Genomic DNA, 12673 nt, shown 5'->3' on the forward strand with positions numbered 1-12673 from the left:
TTATTTTCTGTAAGGCAGCAAGCACCTCCTCCTCTTTAATCTCTATATGTTTCATGCTTGTTTCCCTTCTTTCCTAATACACCATGCCAATTTTCGAGTAAATACTTATGCAAATAAACTGTTTAAGATTTCCCCCATCTCCTTAGGCTCCACACATAGATGACCATTCTGATCTCCTAGGGGACCAATTTTATCCCTTGCTATCCTTTTAACATTCTTGTAGAAATTTTTTGGGTTTATCTCTGTGTGTGTGTGTGTGTGTGTGTGTGTGTGTGTGTGTGTGTGTGTGTGTGTGTGTGTGTGTGTGTGTGTGTGTGTGCCAAAACAACCTCATGTCTTCTTTTTTGCCCAACTTATTTCCTCCTTAAGTATTCTCTTACATTTTCCATATTCTTCTACTTCCTAATTTGCTCCTTGTTGCCTATACCTGCTATTCATTTCTCTCTTCTTTACCAGATCGCCTATATCCCTTGGAAACCAAGGTTCCCTATGCCTGTTAACTTTGCCTTTAATCCTGACAGGAAAGGGCAAACTCTGCAAAATTTCGCCTTTGAAGGCCGACCACTTACTGAACACAACCTTGCCTGAAAACAACTTATTCCAATCCACTCTTCCCAGATCCTTTCTCATTTCCACAAAATTGGCCTTTCTCTAATTTAGAATCTCAACTGGAGGACCAGACCTCTCCTTATCCATAATTAATTTGAAATTAATGTGATTATGGCCACTAGACCCAAAATGTCACTTCACCTGTCTGTTTCCCTAATAGGAGATCAATTATTGCATCCTCTCTCACTGGTTTCTCTATAGATTGATTTAGAAAACTTTCCTGAACGCATTTGACAAACTCCAAGCCATCCAGCCCTTTTACAGTATGGGAGTCCCTGTCAATATGTGGAAAGTTAAAATCTCCTATTCTCACAACTTTCTGTTTCGTACATTGGTCTGCTTTTTCTCTATTTGCTCCTCCAATTCTCTCTATTGGGTGGTCTATAAATACAACCCTATCAGTGGGGTCACACCTTTCCCGATCCTCAGCTCCAACCTTATGGCTTCTAGACAAGCCCTCTGGGCTGTCCTGTCTAAGTACAGCTATGATATTTTCCGACTAGCAATGCCACTCCTCTTCCTTTCATCCCTCCCCTTTTTCTCATCTGAAACAACAGAACATATGAGACCACTTACCAGTTTCTGTAAGATTCGTTAAACACGACCTACAACACACAATCAGTTAAGGAGGCCAGGTAGCTTTGTTCTGTATCTGCAGGTAACACGTATTCAATTAATTCTAGGCATCTCATAACTTTGCTGTGTTGCTTTTAATTTTCTTTTGTGCCAAAGTCACTTAATTATCACTGGAACAACAGAAGTATTGTTCTCTGTCAGAAGCACTGCAAATTGTTGTGGAGTCCCTTGGTTGGAATATTCCTCACTGCCACTGGGCTAAACCAGGGAAAAGAGAAAAGACCTGCTTCCTGTCACATGCTGAGTAGTTTGCCAGGGTCCATCTGCACCAGTTTTCTGCAGGGAAGTGATGCTGTCTAAGCTTTCAATTAAAGTTAGAATGGTAAAGAATAAATTGCATTAAATTTAAATGGGATATCGCAAGGTCCCAGCATAATAAAATATTGACATTCAGCATATCCCGTTACATTTAGTTTTGTGAATGTGTTCATTGCACCTTTCCATTCACGAATGACCCAGCTGAGGTGAAACATCAGGTAGCTGTCTGTGAAACATTTTCTGTGAAGTGTTTATCTAGGCGCAGTAACCACATAATCAGGAACTGGGCCAGACTTGACCCTTTGCCATCTAGGTTTCATAGTTTATTGTGGCCTTGTAATGCTTGACATTTCCAGTTTGTCTTTCAGATAATCTTTATGGTTGGCAGAGGTTACCTGACCCCTGACCTCAGCAAGGTGCGCAGTAACTGTCCAAAAGCAATGAAACGGTTAATGGCGGACTGTCTGAAAAAGAAGCGTGATGAAAGGCCTCTGTTCCCTCAGGTGAGTGTGGCACGGGGCTCCTCGCTCCCCTGCACAGAGACAGTTTGTTAAAGGAATTATAAAAATTGGGCAGGGAGTGCAGGGTTGGGCTACACGGGCACTGATTATAAAACAAAGGGCTCTTTTGATTCGTTCATAATTTAGCTGGCTGCAATTTGAAGATGGCATTTTGCTTGAAGAGTCTTGTTGCAGAAAGGATGATGAAGAGACAACAAATTACTTGGAATAAACAAAAGAGCTTGGAAGGTCAGAGCCATCTCAGGCAGTCAGCATGGATTTCAGGGGAGGTTGTGTCTGACCAGGGACTGATTTATTTGAGGAAAAAGTGAGAGTGGTTCATTTGGACAGGGTGCTGCATGTGCCAGAATACACATGCAAGGATGGTCAGATCGTAAAAGTGGGATGCCAAGGAGAGTGGCAGATGGGATCCAAAGTTAGTTCAGTGGAAGGTGAACGCAATTTACTGGAGGAACTCAGCAGGTCAAGTAGCATCAGTGGGAGAAAACGAATGGGCAACATTTTGGGCTAGAGCCCTTCATCTAGAACAGAGAGTATTAGTAGGTAGGTGTTTTATGTCTTCAAGGCTGTTACCTGTGGATTTTCACAGGGGTCAGTACAGTCTCTTGCTTTTTGAAATAGATTAATGGCTTAGTCATGAGTGATGAGGGTTGCAAGAGATATAAAAATTGGATACTTTATTAAAAATGAAGAGGAAAAGTTTTGACAGCATAAAAAGTATTGACAGTTTGATTGGCTGAACTGAAGAATATAAATAAAATCTAAAGAAATAGAAGCAGGAGTTGGCCATCTGGCCCGTCAAGCCTGCTCCACCATTCGTGGCTGATCTGGCCGTGTACTCTGCTCCATCTTTCCCCATAACCCTTAATTCTCATACATAACTTTCTCTTTGGGTGAAGCAGTTACTCCTCAACTCCATTTTTAAACTACTCCTCTGAATCTTAAGCCTTTATAGATTTAGTGCAGAGTTGAGGAAGAACTGCTTCTCCCAGAGAGTAGTGAAGTGAAATTCTCTGCCCAAGGAGCAGTAGAGACTGCCTCCTTGAATGTGTTTAAGACACAGAATGGTGTTTGAAGGGAAAGAACGTACATTGGCAAAGTGGATGTCACAGGGATGCAGAGGATTGTATGATGGGTGATTGCCATTTGGGTGATGAGATTGGCAAAGAAACAAGGTGACCCAAGTAAGGAAATGCTAAAGATCAATTTTGGAGAATCTTGTGGACTGCTGGGTACAATCAAAGACAATCCATCTGTGCATTGATTTATTTATATTAGAACTAGTTTATATAATGTTAAAATATTTTTAAAAATTAATATAACATTGATATTATAAAGTGTATGCAATGTCAATAAATATGGGTTATCTCAAACTCAGCATTCAGTTCATGCAATGCACCTCTCAAAGGTTTCCAACCTTTTTGTTTCCACTCGCATACCACTTTAAGTAATCCCTATTCCATCAGTGAGCGCTCTGTGGTTAATAAGGGATTGCTTAAGGTGGGATGTGAGTGGGAAGGAAAGGTTAAGAATTACTGGTCTAGAGATCTAATTGTTACTGAAATATTTTGCTTGAGAAAAATTGTAATTGGCCCATTTCCTTTGGAGTTATGAAACTACACATAATGAGTCAATGAGGTACGATTACAACAGTGGTTTTCAACCATTTTCTTTCCACCCACATCCCACCTTAAGAAATCCCTTACTAATCACAGAGCACCTATGACATAAGGAATACTTAAAGTGGGATGTTGGGAAAAAGGTTGGGAACCACTGGGACTGTAGCAGGTAGATGCAAGGCACTTTTAAGTAACAGACCAGCCCTGACATTGGCATTCTGCACCAACCACCACCAGGCAATCCTGTCTCTGCTTCATTTGGTATTTACAGAAAAGCTGCGTCATTTCCCCATATCTGTTAATCATTAGTTTCTGTGTGGACTGCGAACCTTCACGTCCTGGCCGTTCTTTATGGTATCATCTCCCTTTAAAAGTTGGCCAAAACTCAGTACAGGTGTATTCAAGTGTCAGTTCACACAAGCATGGTGAGGAGAGGCACCTAATGGGTACAACAGTTCCCATCTGGCTTTCAATAGAGGAGGTTGTTGGTCCAATTTCCTCTGCCAGAACACTGAGACTTGTTTGTGTGTCCAAAGGAAATAAGTGGCAGATGACAAGCATCTCGTCTCTGTGATCTAATACGATCAGATTCAGTGGCAAGGTTCATTCTCTTGGGCCCAAACTCTAAATCTTGAGCTCAGATACATTCCTGCGACCACCCATTAATTTGAGGCTCTATCATGAAACACTCCGATTGGGTGAGAAAGTAGAGAGAGCATCAGATTATGGAAAGTTGCTGGGGGAAAGCTCTAATGGGTGATGAGGAGGAACTGATAGCCTGAAAGTTATTAGACCAGCCTAATAATGTAAGAACAGTGCACAACAGGAACAGTATGTTCAGCCCACAAGTCTGGACCAAACATAATGCTCAATTTATGCTGAAACATGCTCGCACATGATTCATATCCCTCCTCCACCACGACTGCCACCCACCACTCTGTGTAAAATTTTGCCCATCTCCTTTTAACTTCACCTTAAACAAATGTCCTCTAGTTTGTGACATCTTACCCTGAATTTTGACTGTCTACCCTATCAATGGCTCTCTTAACTTTATAATCCTCTATCAGGTCACCCCTTGATCTCTGATGTTCCAGACAAAACAAGTTTGTGCAGCCTCTCCTTGTAGCACATGATCCAAGTAACATCCTGTTAAATCTCTTCCGTCCCTCTCCAAAGCTTCCGCATCCTTCCTGTAATGGGGTGACCAGAATTGCACACAATATTTTACATGGAGCCTAACCAAAGTTTTATAGAGCTGCAACAATATTTATTTACGAGTGCCTCAACCACTGAAGATGAGCACACCATATGCTTTCCGTACCACCCTGTCTACTTGTGCGACCTCTTTCAGGGAGCTATGAACCCCTCCCCATATTGCTCAGCACATCAATGTTTTAAAGGGTCCTGTCATTAACTGTATTTGCAGATTCTTGCTTCCATCGAACTGCTGGCCAGGTCCTTGCCAAAGATTCATCGCAGTGCGTCAGAGCCCTCACTCAACCGTGCCGGCTTCCAGACGGAGGACTTCAGCCTGTACACCTGCGCTTCCCCAAAGACACCCATCCAGGCTGGAGGGTACGGTAAGTACATGTGGAGATGGGCAGCATCTCTCCCTTCTCCAGAATTCTCAACTTACAAATAGGCTCTAAGTACGTTCATCATTCTCCTCCTCTACCATTGTCTCCTGTGCTAGTCTCCTGGAATTCTCTGCAATCATTACTATTTTCAATCCTTGAGCATTGGAACCTATCATTGCCTCTCCCAGTTACACTTAATGTCCATTCCTTTCAATTTCTATTTTTCTCTCAGCAAGACACCACAAAAATGGGTTGGACGGAGATCACTGTGACAGACCATGCACCCTAGCTGGCTACTGGATATCTTTCATTGCTTCTTCTCATGACAAAAATCCTCCATGGGTTGGACGGAGATCACTGTGACAGACCATGCACCCTAGCTGGCTACTGGATATCTTTCATTGCTTCTTCTCATGACAAAAATCCTCCATGGGTTGGACGGAGATCACTGTGACAGACCATGCACCCTAGCTGGCTACTGGATATCTTTCATTGCTTCTTCTCATGACGGAGATTGGACGGAGATTCCTGAGGTCTGAAAGATAACTGTGTCCTTCGGCTGAGAGCACCATAGGGGCAGGACAGGGAACCATTGGAGCCCACTGACCAGAGATGTAATGTCTGTGAACTGCTGCCATCTAGTGGCACTTGCTGAGCATCACATTCAATGTGCAATCTTTAAAATTTAAAAATAGACTTTAATAACAAAATATATAGAGTTCCTTCATAGGTATACAAAGGAAAACAATGTAACATTCCTTTAACATTTAGTGTTATATTTGTTGGTAAATTCTATTGTACCTTGTAGCAATAACTATTTATAGCACCAATGCCACTGTGTCCCCCCTGTGATTACTCCCCCTTCAGTTGTTTGAGAGGCTTCCCATCAATCTCAGCCCCTGAATGTGTGGCAGTGGAAGGACTAGACTGGACCTTCCCCACAAATTCCTCGCATTGGCTGCCCTAAGCCTCAGTGCGTCTCTCAGCATGTACTCCTGCAACCTGGAATGTGCCATTTGACAGCATTCCCTCACTAACATTTCACTGTGCTGGAAGATCAAGTTTTGGGCAGAAGTAAAGATGTCATTCACTGAGTTGATGATCATCTAGCAGCTCTGGATGTCTGTCTCTCCATGCATCCCCTGAGTAAATCCGAGTCCTCTGTTACGCTGTTGCTGGGGATGAACCGTGACTTGTCCCCTTGCATCCAACTCCATACAATCGTCCGTGACCAAATTGCAGAATGACCAGTGCAATCAGGTGGGTTTTTTTTTGTGGTTTATCACCCTGCCCCCCCCCCCCCTTCCATCTTCACAACTGACACATACCAATTTAAGAGATAAATAGGCCAGCGCAGCTTCTGTGAGCGATGGCTCTTGTGTTCCATATCATCCTGGGGTATTGTGATCAGAGTAGGGAGCTAAAAGAACTCTATATCTGTCCCTCATTTGAAATGCTTTGAACATGATTTTTTCTACTCCAATGGGCTTTGTGGTCACTAAAGCAAGGGGTGTGCAAGGATACCCTGTGCCACCTTTATCACCCCAGTAGTGTGGCAACTTTCAGGGAGTTGAGGACCTGAACCCCAGATCCTAGTACTTCAAAGAGTCCTGTTATTAACTCTATATGCATTCTGTATACTGTAACTGTGTAATATTAAAGGTTGAAACTCACTGCCCCAATGAAGGCTCTTGAGCGCATGTTGCATCTCATTTATCTGCACTGCCAAGATCAGGCATCATTGCTTTGCAGACTTCGTGTTTTATTTCTGACCATTGCATTGCACCATTTGGCCGTAATTCCAATGATTTTGCCTTTTCCCAGCAGAATTTACAGCATTCAAATAGATGGATCCTCATCACCACCATCGAAGCGGTGTCTGCCATCACGTCTTGTGTCCTTCCAGTTGTTCTGGGGTTGAATCTGCAAAACAGAAATCACGGCTACTGATGGAGTTGCCTGAGCCACATGTGTACCATTTTAAAGATGCATTCTGCTGCCAGTTTCTGCCAAGCTGTAGTTTTGGAGTTGCTTGACTCAGAATGTCAGTTCCCTTTTAACCAGCGATAGAAGCTGAAAATCGCCAATCGTTTCCCTCGAGGAACCACAAAATGGCTTCTTTGTTCACTGCTGGGGTGGGCATGGTGGTGGTGAGAGGATAAGGGTGAGTGGTGAAGAATTGCTGGGGCTCAAGGACCGGAGGAGATGACAGCAGAGAATGATTCTTCTGTGTGATGGTACACCCGTGGCCTCTCATTGCCCCACTGCCCCAGGTGTGGTTGTGCAATAACCTTATTTATGACTGAGAGAAGGCTGTTACAATTGAATGGGGCTGTAGTCCAAATGACTTGATCAGCCTGCGTCCCTCTGTCACTGGGGGAATGGAGCAGAGAAGTGCATTGATACTGAGCCAGCATTTATTTATATACTTTTTTTAATTTATTTGTTCTGTTTGAACAGCTGTCCCTTCTTGGTGGCATCCCCTACTGCTCTCGAGTTCTCCTGCTTTTGCTCTCCTCCCCTGCACCAGTCCTTTGTGAATGGTTGAGTAGTGGCATCAGAAGGCAAGTGGATTCAGGGCATTGTCACTGTTTACCTACCCCACCCCACCCCCCAATGTTCTGAATGTTTAGTTTGTGTGGTGGAGGGGAGAACTGTTTGTCTTATTGCTTACCTCCCTGGTTATGGAGTGTGAGTCTTTAATACTTGAGCAGGCCTGAACTGTGAAACATTTTAAATGCATACTAAGTGGACGGGGAGGGGGGGGGTGTGGTTACATACATATCAACACCAAGTCCTAATTACACTTATTCCCTTGGAGGTGGTGTTGTTGCTCCTGGACAAAAGTAAACTAGATGGGGAGAGATACCTGTGAGCACTGGCATTGCTGCACAGTGGGCTAGGCAGGAGCACCGCTGGGGGCTTTGCCCTGCTGTAGCTGCTCCTACATGTTGGAGGGAGAACATTTTCGCTTCAAAGTAATGGTTGACTGCCCTTTAAAATCATTGCTTTGAACCATCAAGATGGTCCTACCCTTTACCCCAGAGTATATGTTAGCAAGTGGGGTGATGTCACTACCAGTTCCTGGGGATATTTAGGTCACTTGCAATGTTTATGTTGTTTTCTCTGTTAATTTGAAGAGCTGGACCCTAAGAACTCCAGCTCCTCACAGCGTTCTTAGGCCAAAGCATGTGTGAGGATATTTGCACATGAAGCAATGAGCAAAGGCTGTTAACTCTAATAAATATATCGATTTTCCCTGGCACTATGCCTTCAACTCTCTGCCTTGCCTCTTATTATATTTAAAATAATTTTATTCTGAGATTAGTGTTTGAGCCCTTTATTTTGTCATTCTCTCAGTACCAAGCCTGGATCAGTTGTGATGGTTGCTTGGCCTTCACTCAAGGAGAGTACTTCTCTGGCTTGGTTCATGGGACACCACCTCTGTCCATGGTGCTGATGAGGTGTTGCAGTTCACCAGCTACTAACAGCTATTAATTGACCTGCTCATTATCATTTAGTTGAATGAGGACAAATGACAGGCATGGAATTCGGACCTTAGCTCAACAGAATTGCAACCATTCCAATAATACCAGCAATAGCTTGAGTGAGTGATTGGGTTTCTTATTTATATAAATATAGTTAACTTTAAATAAACATTCCTCATTAAAAGGCTAGTGTTAATAAGGTACAATGCAATTTCTTGAAGGCACGAAGCTTTCAAATTTTAGTCTTAAGTCTGCTAAAATGAGTGTGGGGTTTCTTAACTAGTGTCTTTTAGGATTCAACTGATGGGGATTTTTTTTTTAAACCACCCATCTGGAAGACTGCACAATGTAAGTTATTGGTTAACTAGTTGTTTTCTCCTGGATCTGCATTCAAATAGTTGTTAAACCCTTGCCCAGCATGAGACCACATTTAAAGGGCCAGATATTGGCTTTCACTTTAAGCAATCTAGCTCACTGGATACAAATAGCCTGATCCCTTTGTGTTGGTGTGCTACTTGCAAATATTGAAGAAGTGCTCAAGCCTGAAACATCAGCAATATATCTTTGTCTCCTGTGGACACTGAAAAACTGGCTGAGATCCTCAACATTTCCCTGTGTTTTACTACAATCACAGCATCTGCAGACTTTCACTGTTGTTAACACTCAGAGGGGTTAGGTCATGTGGTGGTGAGTGCCAACCTACATGCAAGTGAAATAAAGGATGTGATAAAAGCTTTGAGATAGGATGGAAAAGTGTGGGTTTTTTTTAATCTTCCCCCTCCCCTCCTGCAGGCTTTTGGCACAGTAGCTCATTGCCAAGGCCGAAAAAAGTGGGACAGCTGAAGTGTAAACAATCAAGCTTTACATTCAATCCTAATAGTTGGCCAGGCCATTGTGGTGCAAATTTCAATGCTCCCAGGGATTTGGCCTCTAAAGCAGTCTAAACCAATGCATGTCTCAAAACTCCCCTACCAGGATTAGGTGGTAATTTGAGGAAGTACACAAAGTTATTTAGAGAATGTTATCCTTCCATTGATCTGGGCACAAGAAGCCATCAACCCTCCCAAATGTTTTGGTGGCTGAATGCCAACCCCATAGCAACAAACCTCCAAGTGAATTGAATAGGAAGTGATCAGTTCAGGGATACATTTGTACTGTGAAAATAATGACATTGGTCGCATTTTGGAATCCTTTATCCACAGCTACATGAATGCTGCAGGTGGTGGCATTCATGCTAGCAAGCCTGTGCAAACTTAAACTCCTTTCTTTTTCCCTCAGTCTTGCAAACTTTCTTTGACAGCGTACTCAGTTTCCAATCCTTGTACAGAACCTTTTTAGTTCCTTTGCCTTGTGGACTAGAGCTACTGGTTCATTTTAACAAGAAGTTGACACCAATAGTTGTTTTTTCAAAGCACAGCAGAGTCCTAGTTTAAAAAAAACATTGTTCCCATTCACATTTTGGTTTATAAATTAGAAAAAGCAGAGCTTTGAGTGGTTAATCTGTTTTACCCTCTGGAAAAGTGTGAAGACCACCTCACACTGAATTCCCACTCCACCAATCCATTTGTTTCCTTCCTGTAAATTTGTACAGTGGAATATATTGTCAGTTTGCTATAGAGCATGGATACAAAGTTTTGATAGATAATTCAAAAACCTTGTGTAAAGTTATTTAAAAGATTGTATTATAAAAGTTATGTATGTGAATATGGAAAACATGCTATAATAAAGGACCTGCATGGAACTCTTGCCTGCTGGCTTGTCATCCACCTTCCAATTCTCCATTTCGGTGATCTGTTTTTAAACAGATGGATAATCAAGCCATGAGCTGCAGCAGTGCTGGAAAAAAGGTGGGGGGAAGAAAAGGGAGGGGGGGGGGAAAGAGAGAGTAAAAGGAAGGGGAAAAAAGGCACCCTTCCCTATCTTGTCCACCTTACACAGCCATCTAGAATGAGCTCCTGTTTAAAGAACCCATCCAGATTTAAACAATGGATCATGGCAATAACTGACCTTGAGGACCAATTTGTAGCTGTGGGGAGCAGGGGCTTTGTGCTTGTGAGGAGGATGCAAGGATCACTGAAGGAGAAAGAGCTTCACTTGACCACACAAGAAATAGAACATAATAGCACAGTAAAGGCCCTTCAGCCCAAAATGTTGTGCCAACCTATATAAACCACAGCAAGCTAAAACCTTCCCCATCTCACACCCATAATCTTGCATCCAAAATATTTCTGGGCAGAGCTTAGAAAACCCAACCAGAAACCTGATATCCCTCTGCCAGTAGAAGCTTAGCCTCATCTCACTTCACACAGCATATTTTAAGCTCCTCTTTTTCCCTCGTTTACTGCAGTTTATGTATCCAGTGAAATTTAAGCTAGTCATTACTCTTCACTTCTATCTTTATCCATTGGTGTTTATTTTGTTCTTTGGCAACATCTATAGTTCCTGGGCTCTTTACATTCTTTTAAAAAAAACTCAAACACAAAAAATCATGGAACAAAGAAATATCCAGGCAAATTCTATACATGGCAGATAAATGTTGCAAGCAAGGACAATTGCAACATTTGGACATCTCGCCAGAGGTTTTGCTCATTAGTTTGCACATACTAAAAGGCAAAAAAAAGTACAGTACACTTAGATCATACTAGTTCATCCAAGGTACCCAATAATATTTTATAAAGAAAATCTAAGACCACTAGTAAAAAACAAAGCTGCTTGGTAAAGAGGGTAAAAAAATTTCATTGAGTAATAAATAAATTACCTTTATCAACACCTCTGCATTAATACCAAATCAAAGAATTTGAAAGTAATTCAAAAAAGGTCCAGGGTGTTTGAAAATTTAAATTCAAATCGGAAACTGCGCATCTGATCTTCTCTAAATGTAAACATGACATGATATCACACGTAGCCATTGAGCATGAATAGGTTTGAGCAACACTAACCACTGAGCCATAAGAGAAATAAAGGCTAATACATTGCAAGTCAGATGCCATTAAAATTATGCCACTCTCTCCCAACAGCACCAAACAAGGCAGTTAAAGGATTAGTCTTAAAATTAACTTTAAAAAGTACAGAAAAAGTTTGAAATACTTCATTCCATTATTTCCCAAGTGGCATGTCCAAAACATGATTAGTACCGCATCTCTATTGTTGCATCTATCACAACAAGGAAATATATCTGCATAAAAGCAAGATAGCTTGACTTTGGACACGTGAGCCCTATGGACAACTTCAAATTGTAGGAGGGGGTAGCAAGCACATAAAGATGAAATATTAACCAATTAAAAAAAATACATTCCAAATTTCTTCAGAGATTAAAAGCTGTAAGTCCTGTTCCCAGGCTTTTATTAAAATTTTTATCTAAGGGAACCTCTCTTATTCCCAATAAGATATCATAAATGTTGGATAATGAACCATTTTAAAAAGGTCAATTAATTAAAAATTACATCTATTAAATTCTTAACAATGCTCTTGGGAAATATATCTAATTGAAATCACAAAAAAATTCTGTAAATTAAAAAAAAGAGTATTTGCTGAGCTATATTTAACTGAAAAAAACCACACACACAAATGCTGGAGAAATTCAGCAGGTCAAAGAGTACCTTTATGTAGCAAAGGTAAAGTACATAAAGGCACTCTTTGACCTGCTGAGTTTCTCCAGCATTTGTGTGGGTTTTTTTTCACTTAACCAGTGTCAACAGAATCCTGTGTTTTACCCCTTATAGCAAAAGAAGCAAAACTTCCCTCAATAAATAAATCTTTAAAATATTTAATGCCCAATCTATACCATTCTTTAAAAGCGACGTAAATCATGGAAGGTTTAAAGAAATAATTAGAAAAAATAGGACTAAGAAAGAGAAAAATCTCAGTAAACCAAAATGTTTCATAAATTGTATCAAGATCCTCAAAGTATGTTTAACCACCAGGTTGTGCGTTGCTTCATTTTAAGATTTAGAAAGTGAGGCTCC

General features: G+C 41.5%; 2 protein-coding genes across 3 annotated transcripts in view; one reads left to right on the plus strand and one right to left on the minus strand.

Moving 5' to 3' along the window:
* Positions 1-10449, plus strand: part of braf (B-Raf proto-oncogene, serine/threonine kinase) — a 138198-nt gene extending 127749 nt beyond the window's left edge. For both annotated transcript variants that reach the window (XM_069903216.1, XM_069903217.1), the window contains 3 exons: positions 1872-2006; positions 5070-5223; positions 7048-10449. In XM_069903216.1, coding sequence (XP_069759317.1) covers positions 1872-2006; positions 5070-5223; positions 7048-7067 — 309 coding nt within the window. In that variant the 3' untranslated portion in view covers positions 7068-10449. The remainder of the gene's footprint in view (positions 1-1871; positions 2007-5069; positions 5224-7047) is intronic.
* Positions 6525-12673, minus strand: part of LOC138745842 (wee1-like protein kinase 2-A) — a 69325-nt gene continuing 63176 nt past the window's right edge. The window contains exon 10 of the mRNA XM_069903224.1: positions 6525-7143. Within this exon, the coding sequence (XP_069759325.1) occupies positions 7060-7143 (84 nt within the window). The 3' untranslated portion in view covers positions 6525-7059. The remainder of the gene's footprint in view (positions 7144-12673) is intronic.

This window comes from Narcine bancroftii, chromosome 11 (genome assembly GCF_036971445.1).
Source record: "Narcine bancroftii isolate sNarBan1 chromosome 11, sNarBan1.hap1, whole genome shotgun sequence".
Lineage (NCBI taxonomy): Eukaryota > Metazoa > Chordata > Chondrichthyes > Torpediniformes > Narcinidae > Narcine > Narcine bancroftii.